The sequence below is a fragment of the Coregonus lavaretus genome (assembly GCF_964263955.1).
Source record: "Coregonus lavaretus genome assembly, chromosome: 22".
Classification (NCBI taxonomy): Eukaryota; Metazoa; Chordata; class Actinopteri; order Salmoniformes; family Salmonidae; genus Coregonus; species Coregonus lavaretus.
In genome coordinates, this window is record NC_140009.1 from 7,530,194 (window position 1) to 7,544,216 (window position 14,023).

The 14,023-nt window shown below is 46.3% G+C and overlaps 1 protein-coding gene across 1 annotated transcript; it reads left to right on the plus strand.

The window, feature by feature from the left end:
• Positions 1–1,028: 1,028 nt before the first annotated feature.
• Positions 1,029–12,003, plus strand: LOC311149558 (syntaphilin-like; the record flags this gene model as incomplete). The annotated part of the gene is given in 7 exon segments (XM_084186735.1): positions 1,029–1,078; positions 7,620–7,739; positions 8,820–8,927; positions 9,390–9,542; positions 10,108–11,216; positions 11,219–11,466; positions 11,572–12,003. Coding segments are annotated over 7 exon segments (2,220 nt in total).
• Between the last annotated feature and the right edge of the window lie 2,020 nt (positions 12,004–14,023).

Genomic DNA, 14,023 nt, shown 5'->3' on the forward strand with positions numbered 1-14,023 from the left:
TAAGGGCTTGTAAGTAATCATTTCACTGTAAGGTCTACACCTGTTGTATTCGGCGCATGTGACAAATACAATTTGATTTGATTATGCCTGCTGATCAGTCTATCTCTCCCGTTCTACCTCCCCTATCAGGTCTGTCTCTCTCAATTCATCACTGCTTGTCTCCTCAGACTGTGTACCTTGAGATCACTAGACAGACTGTGTACCTTGAGATCACTAGACAGACTGTGTACATTGAGATCACTGTACAGACTGTGTACCTTGAGATCACTAGACAGACTGTGTACCTTGAGATCACTAGACATACTGTGTACCTTGAGACCACTAGACAGACTGTGTACCTTGAGATCACTAGACAGACTGTGTACCTTGAGATCTCTAGACAGACTGTGTACCTTGAGATCACTAGACAGACTGTGTACCTTGAGATCACTAGACAGACTGTGTACCTTCAGACCCATATCTTATAATTGGCCTTCGCCCAACATTGCGATGAATTTCAACCTGAGCTTTGATAGCATGTTTACTAGGTCGTATCGGAAGACCAAAACAAATGTCTTGCCTGACTTTATTTGGGTTTTGTGTATTATCACTAAATCAAATCCAGAATTGTTTTTCTGTTGAAGCACAAACACTGCTCTCTCCCATCTCAGGCCTGTGGTCAGACGAATGAGTGGTGATTGGCTGCTTCTCCCTGATGTTCTGTCTGGCTGGGCTGATCCCAGATCTGTGCCAGCTCTGGCTCCTGCCAGCTTGTGTCAGCACTCAGCACAATGCTGAAATATCCATAGTTCTCACCAAGGAAGTCAGCAGGTGTGTGTGTGTGTGTGTGTGTGTGACCTCACTGACTTTTTCATACTTGAATATAATAGCTTGTTTTGTTGGTTTAAAACAGTGTGTGATGTCATGTCCTGCCTGGTCCACAGAGTCAGTACTGTGTTTGTTTTCCTGTCAGGCCGGCTGTCACTGCAGAGTGATAGAGAGACACAAAGAAAGACAAGAAGAGAGGGAGAGAGAGGCTGTCTGCCTCCATGTCTGCTCCTGTCCCTTCCACTCGGAGGTCTGCGTCAGGCTCACGCAGGTACAGCACTGCATACACACCTACCTGCCTGCCTACCTGCCTACCTGCCTACCCACCTATCTAAAACTCATACTCCTTCTCTCTGTCTGTCCTCATTTCTCTAATTCATCCTCTATCTTTCTCCTTTCACCTTCTTTTTAGATTACCTTGTGTTTTCCTCTGAACCTCCTCTCCAATATCATCCTCTCCTATATATATATATATATATCAGTAACCTCCTCTTCTATATCATCCTATATATATATATATATATATATATATATATATATATATATATATTTGGTTAAGGTTTATGTAAACTTCCGACTTCAACTGTATATCAGTAACCTCCTCTCCTATATACAGTGGGGGAAAAAAGTATTTAGTCAGCCACCAATTGTGCAAGTTCTCCCACTTAAAAAGATAAGAGAGGCCTGTAATTTTCATCATAGGTACACGTCAACTATGACAGACAAAATGAGAATTTATTTTCCAGAAAATCACATTGTAGGATTTTTAATGAATTTATTTGCAAATTATGGTGGAAAATAAGTATTTGGTCACCTACAAACAAGCAAGATTTCTGGCTCTCACAGACCTGTAACTTCTTCTTTAAGAGGCTCCTCTGTCCTCCAGTCGTTACCTGTATTAATGGCACCTGTTTGAACTTGTTATCAGTATAAAAGACACCTGTCCACAACCTCAAACAGTCACACTCCAAACTCCACTATGGCCAAGACCAAAGAGCTGTCAAAGGACACCAGAAACAAAACTGTAGCCCTGCACCAGGCTGGGAAGACTGAATCTGCAATAGGTAAGCAGCTTGGTTTGAAGAAATCAACTGTGGGAGTAATTATTAGGAAATGGAAGACATACAAGACCACTGATAATCTCCCTCGATCTGGGGCTCCACGCAAGATCTCACCCCATGGGGTCAAAATGATCACAAGAACGGTGAGCAAAAATCCCAGAACCACACGGGGGGACCTAGTGAATGACCTGCAGAGAGCTGGAACCAAAGTAACAAAGCCTACCATCAGTAACACACTACGCCGCCAGGGACTCAAATCCTGCAGTGCCAGACGTGTCCCCCTGCTTAAGCCAGTACATGTCCAGGCCCGTCTGAAGTTTGCTAGAGTACATTTGGATGATCCAGAAGAGGATTGGGAGAATGTCATATGGTCAGATGAAACCAAAATATAACTTTTTGGTAAAAACTCAACTCGTCGTGTTTGGAGGACATAGAATGCTGAGTTGCATCCAAAGAACACCATACCTACTGTGAAGCATGGGGGTGGAAACATCATGCTTTGGGGCTGTTTTTCTGCAAAGGGACCAGGACGACTGATCCGTGTAAAGGAAAGAATGAATGGGGCCATGTATCGTGAGATTTTGAGTGAAAACCTCCTTCCATCAGCAAGGGCATTGAAGATGAAACGTGGCTGGGTCTTTCAGCATGACAATGATCCCAAACACACCGCCCGGGCAACGAAGGAGTGGCTTCATAAGAAGCATTTCAAGGTCCTGGAGTGGCCTAGCCAGTCTCCAGATCTCAACCCCATAGAAAATCTTTGGAGGGAGTTGAAAGTCCGTGTTGCCCAGCGACAGCCCCAAAACATCACTGCTCTAGAGGAGATCTGCAGGGAGCAATGGGCCAAAATACCAGCAACAGTGTGTGAAAACCTTGTGAAGACTTATAGAAAACGTTTGACCTGTGTCATTGCCAACAAAGGGTATATAACAAAGTATTGAGAAACTTTTGTTATTGACCAAATACTTATTTTCCACCATAATTTGCAAATTAATTCATTTAAAATCCTACAATGTGATTTTCAGGATTTTTTTTCCTCATTTTGTCTGTCATAGTTGACGTGTACCTATGATGAAAATGACAGGCCTCTCTCATCTTTTTAAGTGGGAGAACTTGCACAATTGGTGGCTGACTAAATACTTTTTTTCCCCACTGTATATCAGTACACCCTAACTCTCTCCATTTCACTAATCTCCCTCCATACTTTTTTCTATTGAACAGCCCTATTTTTCTCTAAATCCTTGTCTTTAACTTTCTTAATCAACCGCTCTCTCTCTCTCTCTCTCTCTCTCTCTCTCTCTCTCTCTCTCTCTCTCTCTCTCTCTCTCTCTCTCTCTCTCTCTCTCTCTCTCTCTCTCTCTCTCTCTCTCTCTCTCTCTCTCGCTCTCTCTCTCTCTCTCTCTGTCTGTGTCTCACTCGCGCTCTCTCTCTCTCTCTCTCTCTGTGTGTCTCTCTCTCTCTCTCTCTCTCTATCTATCTCTCTGTCTCTCTCTGTCTCTCTCTCTCTCTCTCTGTCTCTCTCTCTCTCGGTCTCTCCCTCCCTCTGCAGTCATGATTGCGTCAGCACTTTAGAGTAGCTTTGCTATTCTCTCTTTTTATCTGACAGTGATTGATTTCACCATGTAACTGCTTTGTTAGCTAAAATGAATGTGGTGGAGTGTTGAGATTATTTGTCAAGAGTTGCTATAAATAGAGTGAATGACTGGATCTCATGGTCAGTAGTTAATTTATTAAACGTACTGTACTGTGATCTTGCACTCCATGTATTTATTTGTCTTTTACATTGATGTTTCACCTAAATGAATAACTAATGTGCAATGTCCCTAGCTACAGAGCAAGAGTAGCATGAAATCTGAGAAACTGTAGCTAAGACGTCACCCAGCTCTGGTCCTGTCTCTCATCTCTCTCCCCAGATTCAACCCTCTGAATGCTCTGCAGCCCAAACGCCGCTTGCAGCAAATGCTGTCGTCCTCCTCCTCGCCCGTACGCGTGCCCACGCCCCCTGCGTGAGACACATTTCAGTTATACTGTCCCAGAGAGCTCTCTGTAGCTGTAGTTGCAGAACCACTAGCATGTACTGTAGGAGGATAGGATGAGCTGTGTAGCTGTAGTTGCATGTACTGTAGGAGGATAGGATGGAGCTCTGTAGCTGTAGTTGCAGAACCACTAGCATGTACTGTAGGAGGATAGGATGAGCTGTGCCGTAGTCATAGCTGGACGGGCAGAAAGACATCCATTGATCTCTGATATTCACTGATAAACCCTCAGATGCACCAACCAGATATGGTGGTACACTGACATTGCCAATATTATAGCCAATAGCTTGATGAGGTGATTGACAACAGTAAATGTCCTGCAGAGTACAGCTTGATGGGGCGATTGACAACAGGAAATGTACTGTACAGCTGTGGTTAAAGTGACCGTGCTGGACAATCTCTCAAACCATCTTCAAACAGGACCACAGTTAGTTACTGCATGTTAGTTATAAGAGCTATGTCTCTGTACACATTCTTATCTCACTTCTTATACCACACAGCCTTCCGTTATACCACACAGCCTTCCGTTATACCACACAGCCTTCCGTTATACCACACAGCCTTCCGTTATACCACACAGCCTTCTGTTATACCACACAGCCTTCTGTTATACCACACAGCCTTCTGTTATACCACACAGCCTTCTGTTATACCACACAGCCTTCTGTTATACCACACAGCCTTCTGTTATACCACACAGCCTTCCGTTATACCACACAGCCTTCTGTTATACCACACAGCCTTCCGTTATACCACATAGCCTTCTGTTATACCACACAGCCTTCTGTTATACCACACAGCCTTCTGTTATACCACACAGCCTTCCGTTATACCACACAGCCTTCTGTTATACCACACAGCCTTCTGTTATACCACACAGCCTTCTGTTATACCACACAGCCTTCCGTTATACCACACAGCCTTCTGTTATACCACACAGCCTTCTGTTATTTACATTTTTTTTTTACATTTTAGTCATTTAGCAGACGCTCTTATCCAGAGCGACTTACAGGAGCAATTAGGGTTTAGTGCCTTGCTCAAGGGCACATCGACAGATTTTTCACCTAGTCGGCTCGGGGATTAGAACCAGCGACCTTTCGGTTACTGGCACATCTTCCGTTATACCACACAGCCTTCTGTTATACCACACAGCCTTCCGTTATACCACACAGCCTTCTGTTATACCACACAGCCTTCCGTTATACCACACAGCCTTCCTACTCATAATAACACCAGCCTTCCTCACACCCGTTACCCACCAGGGTCCATCTCAAAGGAGAAGAGATGTAATCAATCACATTTATCAGCAGATGTCACAAAGTGCTATAACCATAGCTGGACATGTAATGATGTACTCCAATTGTGCCAAACCTGATTTAGCCTAGATATTTGACATTTTCTACCTTTCTTTCCAGGCTTGCTTCCGCTGCTTTCCTCAGCTTGACCGTTTTCTGTTTGTATGCTGTTGCCCTTTGTCATAACCTGTCATAACCTATCCCTTCCTACATCCCCAGGCTGCTCCCTCCTAACAGCTATATCTGTTATATCTGTTTTGCTGATCTTCTCCCATCCAGTCTGGAAGCCAGTGATTGGGCAAAACCCCTGTCCTCCTAGATGACAGACAGCGTTTGATTGCTTTGTTTAATTGCCTGTCATTAGTAAATTGACCAATTGGTCAACAGTAACAGATTAATATGGGACAGGAGTTGACCATCACAGTGCCCCTTCCCCTTTCCCTTACTAATAGAATTGGAAAACTACAGGTAACTGACAAAATAAGGAAACACTTGAGTAAATGAGGGATGCAAAGTATATTAAAAGCAGGTGCTTCCACACAGGGGTGGTTGCTGAGTTAATAAAGCCATTAGCATCCCATCATGCTTACAAATGCTGGGCAGGCCATTATTTTGGCTACATGCCCATAGGATTGCAATGCCCCCATCCACAGGGCACAAGTGGTCACTTGGTTTGATGAGCATGAAAAGGATGAAACCCAATGCCATGGCCGTCTCAGCCCCCAGATCTCAACCCAACTGAACACTTATGGGAGATTCTGGAGCAGCGCCTTAGACAGCGTTTTCCACCACCATAAACAAAACACCAAATAATGGAATTTCTCATGGAGGAATGGTGTCGCATCCCTCCAATAGAGTTCCAGACACTTGTATCTATGCCAAGGTGCATTGAAGCTGTTCTGGCTCGTGGTGGCCCAACGCCCTATTAAGACACTTTATGTTGGTGTTTCCTTTATCTTGCCAGTTACATGAACATCATTTCAACAGAACTTCATTCCGGTGTTCCGATGTTCCGATGTTCCGGTGTTCCGGGGAGATTCTCTTTACTTTGTTTTCTTCTCTTCCCAGTTTTTAATTCCGATGACATTTTTGGTTTCTTGCTCTGTGTTTTTTGGTTTCTTACGGGTTATGTGAGGTAGGTAGAGAATAATGCAGCCTAGGGATATTTTCAGCTCTGATGCCACTGCAGAAATAAAAAGCTCATCTTTCGTGCTGAGGGGGACATGTAGGAACAGAGTGAGAAGGCAAACGTGTGTCTGGTCCACATGTCAGCATCTTAATCGTGGTTTAATTATGATTAATCATGGTTTAATCATGTCTTCGTTAAGGAGAATAATGTTTAGATTAAGTCATCTTCAGATGCCCTGTTAGCCTATAGCCAGTGGTGTAAAGTACTTAAGTAAAAATACTTTAAAGTACTACTTCAGTAGTTTTTTTGGGTATCTGTACTTTACTTTACTATTTATATTTTTGCCAACTTTTACTTTTCCTTCACTACATTCCTAAAGAAAATAATGTACATTTTACTCCATACGTTTTCCCTGACACAAAAAGTACTTGTTGCATGTTGACAGGAAAATGGTCCAATTCATGCACTTATCAAGAGAACATCCCTGGTCATCCCTACTGCCTCTGATCTGGCGGACTCACTAAACACAAATGCTTTGATTGTAAATTATGTCTGAGTGTTGGAGTGCGCCCCTGGCTATCCGTCAATAAAAAAAATAAAGAAAGTTGTGCCATCTGGTTTGCTTAATATAAGGAATTTGAAATGGTTTATACTTTTACTTTTACTTTTGATACCTAAGTACATTTTAGCAATTCCATTTACTTTTGATACTTAAGTATATTTAAAACTAAATACTTTTAGACTTTTACTCAAGTAGTATTTTACTGGGTGACTTTCACTTTTACTTGAGTCATTTTCTATTAAGGTATCTTTACTTTTACTGAAGTATGACAATTTAGTACTTTTTCCACCACTGCCTATAGCAGACCTCGACAGGGCAAGTTCATCGTTAGTAGTTGTTCTCTGCCTTTGATCGTTCTCATAAAATAACAAAGCTGCTGTATGTGTATCTATAACCAGTGTGAAGGAATCTCCCAGAGCTAAGAAATAAATGATAATGAGCCCGTTTTAAAGGAACAGTATTACTTTAATCCACTATTAGCCAGTGCTTCTACTCTGAACACCCAGGCCACAGTCTTTATTTAAATGACTTTAAAGATTCTCCCTGTCAGACTAGAGCTGTTCACATGACTTATCCCATGATGACCATGGTCGATGTGTTTGGCCAACACAGGGTGTAAGTCCTAAATACTGTTGATGTTAGTCACTGGGTTCTAGCCTGCATCTCAGTCTCACAGACACCACTATCACCACCACCTCCTCACTGTATCAGCCTGTTGTCTTTGGTCAGGTTTGACTACTGCAGGTTCATAGAGCTAGACTACATTCCAATGGAGACAGGCTTTATGGTTTCAATGCGCCCAACGGATCGAGGATATCTCACTACCAAGTCTCCGGAGCGGCACTGTCGGTCAGCACAACTCTCCCTCTATCTCTCTTTCAATCTCTCTCTCTCTCACCGTCTCTCTCTCTCTTCTCTTCTCTCTCTCTCACCGTCTCTCTCTCTCTCTCTCTCACGGTCTCTCTCTTTCTCTCTCTTCTCTCTCTCACTGTCTCTCTCTCTCTCACCGTCTCTCTCTCTCTCTCTCTCTCTCTCTCTCTCTCTCTCTCTCTCTCTCTCTTCTCTCTCTTGTCTTCTCTCCTCTCTCTTCTCTTCTCTTCTCTTCTCTCTCTCTCACCGTCTCTCTCTCTCACCGTCTCTCTCCCTCTTCTCTCTTCTCTCTCTCTCTCTCTCTCTCACCGTCTCTCTCTCTCTCTCTCTCTCTCTCTCTCTCTCTCTCACCTTCTCTCTCTCTCTCTCTTCTCTTCTCTCTCTCTCTCTCTCACACCTTCTCTCCCTCTTCTCTTTCTCTCTCTCTCTCTCTCTCTCACTGTCTCTTTGTTATCTCTGACTTCGTTCCCTAGGCATGGATTTGGTCTTAATGCCAAGATGCTTTGTCGTTGAATATACATTTTTTTTGAATATTAATTGGAACTTTTCATAACTTTTTTTTCTATTATTGAACATCACTAGACATGGGAAGTTAGAGCAATGGAACATTATGCTACAAAGTCCTTGGCATGTAGATTGGATCCAGGTATTTTCTAAACCATCACATGCAAGCTGATCTGTTGTTGGCTGGAGTATAACCTTTCACCTTTTTCTTTTGGTGTTCTCATTTATTGAAAGGCGTTGCTGACATTATTGGCATCCTACTTTGTTTTGGCTCTTTTGGTTTTCTTGGCAGCTTTCATCTATTCAGAGTGCATGACATCTTCAAGCTGTCGCATAATATCATCTGTGTTACAGAACATCATGTATTTATTCCTCCATGATGGCCTTTTGTGTGTATGTCTTGGCAAGTTCTGTCTGTGTTTTTTTGTGGGCATGTTTGTGGGTGAGTTTTGGGCATGATTACTGTTGGTTTAAGAGGAATCATTGAGGCAGGAATTGTCCTGGTGTCTGTGTGTTGCGAGATGTAGTAACTATGTCACTCTCACTCTGGTGCAGACGGACAGCTGCCCCAGTCAGCAACAGAGATCCCTATGGCAACGCCTCTCTCAGCAGTAGCACTAACTCTGGCTCCTGCAAGGGCAGTGACTGCAGCCCCACCAAGGGGTAAGACTCAAAATGGCTACCGCATCAATCTATAAGACAGGGCTCGATGCAATCCGTATTGCTTAAGGTCAGCAGTATAGCGTCATATGCAGCGTTTACCGTGAATGCGGTCTCTGCGAACGCCTGAACAGGGCCTTTAAATTGCAGTCGCGCTATACCGCGAATATTGTTATATTTTGAATGATAAGGACGTGTTATTCTAAAGCCTTATAACTTGTTATAAGAATGTATGAACCTTAAAGCTGGAATCCTTACTTAAGGAAACTGCCACGTCCGTTTGGGATATTGCAACAACAAAGGAGTTACTTCAAATAACAAACACTGTTCTTTCCCCTCTGACATCAGCGCAGGCGCAATAGAACACCAGACTATGTACTGCACTTTTTTTTTTTACCCACGCTGCCGCAGTCTTACAGAAGGTAATGGGTTCTATCTCTCCTCTGTTTCCTCTCTCTCGCCAAGGCGTCACATGAAGGCATACACCTCATGTACAGATAACCATGGCATCCGCCCCCCTCCCCCCGAGCAGTACCTCACACCCCTGCAGCAGAAAGAAGTGTGTATCAGACACCTGCGGGCCCGCCTCAAGGAAACCGTCGACAGGCTGCAGGACAGGTGACACACAGAGACACACACTGGAATAAATCTCCAGACAAATATACAAGGTCTCGACTCAGACCGTTACATTTTCCCAATAACACTGGTCTCACTAAACAGGTACTCTCTCTGAACGTACATTATGTAAATTCGATTTTTATTTTAGCAATTTATGTTTTGGAAATATAATGGTCTTTTGAAGTTGTAATCAGTAAGCATTTGCATATATATTTGAATGTCAACTGCTACCACATTTCCATCAAATGACCCTCATAATTCTTTCATTTTGTAATTATGTTGATATATAAATGTTTCACAAAATGTTTGCCGAATACATTAACTCTCTCTCTCTCTCTCTCTCTCTCTCTCTCTCTCTCTCTCTCTCTCTCTCTCTCTCTCTCTCTCTCTCTCTCTCTCTCTCTCTCTCTCTCTCTCTCTCTCTCTCTCTCTCTCTCTCTCTCTCTCTCTCTCTCTCTCTCTCTCTCTCTCTCTCTCTCTCTCTCTCTCTCTCTCTCTCTCTCTCTCTCTCTCTCACACACAACCTTCCTTGTTTATCCCCACACTTCCTCTCTGTCTGTCTCAGGGACTCTGAGATCGATGAGTTGAGGACCCAGTTGTCTCGTATGCAGGAGGACTGGGTTGAGGAAGAGTGTCACCACATGGAGACCCAGCTGGCTTTGAAGGAGGCGCGCGTGGAGACCCAGCTGGCTCTGAAGGAGGCGCGCGTGGAGATTCAGCAGCTCAAGGAGGTAGTGGACATGGTGCGCAACAACCTCAGCTCCAGCGACTCCACCGACACCGGCGTCCAGAAATACTTCCAGGACATCAACGTCCAGAACCACAAGCTGGAGACCCTGCTGCTCAGCATGGAGCTAGCTCAGAATGGGGTGGCCAAGGAGCAAGAGTCTGCTGCTGCTGGACGAGGAGCGGCAGGGTGGTCTGGGGCTGGGAGGCCTGGGACTGCGGGGTCATGGCCCGGGAGTAGTCCCGCTGCATCAGGGACTGGAGGGGGAGGCTCCAAGAGTCTGTGTGGGTCCTGTGATGGCTCCCCCGCCCGCTCTCTGACCCATAGCTTCACATACACCAAGCTGAGCGACCATGCGCTGGCGGATAAGAACGGGGACGGCCTGTCAGGGGAGGAGACCCATGACAGCGGCTTTGTGTGCTGTGGGGAGAGTCACAGTCACAGTGCAGCCAGCAGTCGCAGTGCAGCCAGCAGTCAGAGAGCAGACCTGCTCCTGGAGGCAGCCTTCCTGTCTAAGGAGACAGCCTCTCTGCTCAGCACCTACTCCCATCTGCCACACTTCTCCACCTACGAGAAGCTGTGCTCTGGGCAGGACAGGGTGGCGCCCCTGCGCTGTGCCATGGGTGAGGCGGGCAGCGCCAGCCACCCCTGTCTGTCCCACCACCACCTTTACCTGCACCACCCCAGGGAGCAGGCCGTCCAGACAGAGAGCTGCCCCGTGCCCGTGGGGGTGGGCTACGCCTCTGACCTGGACACCATCGCAGAGCGCACCTTCCGCTCTCAGGCCTGCAGCCCCACCTCCACCTGGGTCTCAGACGAGGGAGACGACCTGGACTCGGTTACCGCGACGTCAGTCACCACAACAACCCTCACAGCTACAACAACAGAGCCCGGTCCTGGCCCTCCGTTACCCAGCTCTTCCTGCCTCTCTGTGGAGGAGGATGGGGAGGCGCTGGGGAGTTGGAGAGGCAGACGGAGGTAGTGGGAGAGAGTGCAGGAGGGATGGTAGAGGTAGGCAAGCAGGAGGAGAACGGGGGATTGGTACAGTTGTGTGAGCAGGAGGAGGTAAAGGTGCTGGGATCGGTGGGGGAGGGGAAGCAGGAGGAGGTCAGGGAGTTAGATGTAGATAATCAGAGGGAGGAAGTGGAGATGGTGGAGGTGAGGTCAATGGAGATGGAGGAGGTGAGGTCAGTGGAGGTGGAGGAGGTGGAGGAGGTGAGGTCAGTGGAGGTGGAGGAGGTGAGGTCAGTGGAGGTGGAGGAGGAGGAGGAGGTGAGGTCAGTGGAGGTGGAGGAGGAGGAGGAGGTGAGGTCAGTGGAGGTGGAGGTGCAGCCCCAAACCTCCCAGCCCAGGAGCAGCTTGCTGCAGCGGGAGGAGATCGCTGGGGTGACGGTGGTGGAGGTTAATGATGATGATGATGATGAAGATCAGGCTGAGGTTCAGGGAGCAGTAGGCGGAGAAGAGGAGTCTACCTCGTCTGGGTCTGGACCCCCAGTGAAGAGCTACTGGAGCCGCCACTTCCTGGTTGACCTGCTGGCGGTGGCGGTGCCCGTGGTGCCCACGGTGGCGTGGCTGTGCCGGGGGCCGCGGGGTGATGCTCTGCCCGTTTACCACTTCGGCTCCCTGCTGCGTGGCTGCTGCACTGTGGCCCTCAGCTCCCTGCGCAGGGGCGGAGGCATTAGGCACTACCCCGCGGGCACGGGTGGAGGAGCCATGGGGGGCACAGAGATCTGAGACAGGCCCCATGACAGCCTGGGATCTGCACACACACAACCCTGCCCTCTCTGGTCCTGGGTCGTCCTCCACCTGAAGTACTGGGTAAAGGAATGAGGGGAGGTTCTGAAGACAGGACAGCCTCCCAGCAAACCGTATAACTCTCTCCTTTGAGCCTGGCTCCTGGTGACCTCTTCCACCTCCTCCGCCGGACTGAGAAGAGACACCAGGATGTGTTGATGTGACACTGAATGGTAGAACGGAATGATTGAATGGACACTGAATGACCTGAGGGTGTGACTGATGGTGATTGTAAACTCTCTCTCTCTCTAGTGTGCAGGAAGACTGAAAGGTCAGTCTATGTGGGTCTCTTCATTGGTCCAATTCAATTTTGACTCATGTATAACTACAGTGGGGAGAACAAGTATTTGATACACTGCCGATTTTGCAGGTTTGCCTACTTACAAAGCATGTAGAGGTCGGTAATTTTTATCATAGGTACACTTCAACTGTGAGAGACGGAATCTAAAACAAAAATCCAGAAAATCACATTATATGATTTTTAAGTAATTAATTTGCATTTTATTGCATGACATAAGTATTTGATACATCAGAAAAGCAGAATTTAATATTTGGTACAGAAACTTTTGTTTGCAATTACAGAGATCATACATTTCCTGTAGGTCTTGACCAGGTTTGCACACACTGCAGCAGGGATTTTGGCCCACTCCTCCATACAGACCTTCTCCAGATCCTTCAGGTTTCGGGGCTGTCGCTGGGCAATACAGACTTTCAGCTCCCTCCAAAGATGTTCTATTGGGTTCAGGTCTGGAGACTGGCTAGGCCACTCCAGGACCTTGAGATGCTTCTTACGGAGCCACTCCTTAGTTGCCCTGGCTGTGTGTTTCGGGTCGTTGTCATGCTGGAAGACCCAGCCACGACCCATCTTCAATGCTCTTACTGAGGGAAGGAGGTTGTTGGCCAAGATCTCGCGATACATGGCCCCATCCATCCTCCCCTCAATACGGCGCAGTCGTCCTGTCCCCTTTGCAGAAAAGCATCCCCAAAGAATAATGTTTCCACCTCCATGCTTCACGGTTGGGATGGTGTTCTTGGGGTTGTACTCATCCTTCTTTTTCCTCCAAACACGGCGAGTGGAGTTTAGACCAAAAAGCTCTATTTTTGTCTCATCAGACCACATGACCTTCTCCCATTCCTTCTCTGGATCATCCAGATGGTCATTGGCAAACTTCAGACGGGCCTGGACATGCGCTGGCTTGAGCAGGGGGACCTTGCGTGAGCTGCAGGATTTTAATCCATGACGGCGTAGTGTGTTACTAATGGTTTTCTTTGAGACTGTGGTCCCAGCTCTCTTCAGGTCATTGACCAGGTCCTGCCGTGTAGTTCTGGCCTGATCCCTCACCTTCCTCATGACCATTGATGCCCCATGAGGTGAGATCTTGCATGGAGCCCCAGACCGAGGGTGATTGACCGTCAACTTGAACTTCTTCCATTTTCTAATAATTGCGCCAACAGTTGTTGCCTTCTCACCAAGCTGCTTGCCTATTGTCCTGTAGCCCATCCCAGCCTTGTGCAGGTCTACAATTTTATCCCTGATGTCCTTACACAGCTCTCTGGTCTTGGCCATTGTGGAGAGGTTGGAGTCTGTTTGATTGAGTGTGGACAGGTGTCTTTTATACAGGTAACGAGTTCAAACAGGTGCAGTTAATACAGGTAATGAGTGGAGAACAGGAGGGCTTCTTAAAGAAAAACTAACAGGTCTGTGAGAGCTGGAATTCTTACTGGTTGGTAGGTGATCAAATACTTATGTCATGCAATAAAATGCAAATTAATTACTTAAAAATCATACAATGTGATTTTCTGGATTTTTGTTTTAGATTCCGTCTCTCACAGTTGAAGTGTACCTATGATAAAAATGACAGACCTCTACATGCTTTGTAAGTAGGAAAACCTGCAAAATCGGCAGTGAATCAAATACTTGTTCTCCCCACTGTATATGTGCACACGACGTGTGTGTGAG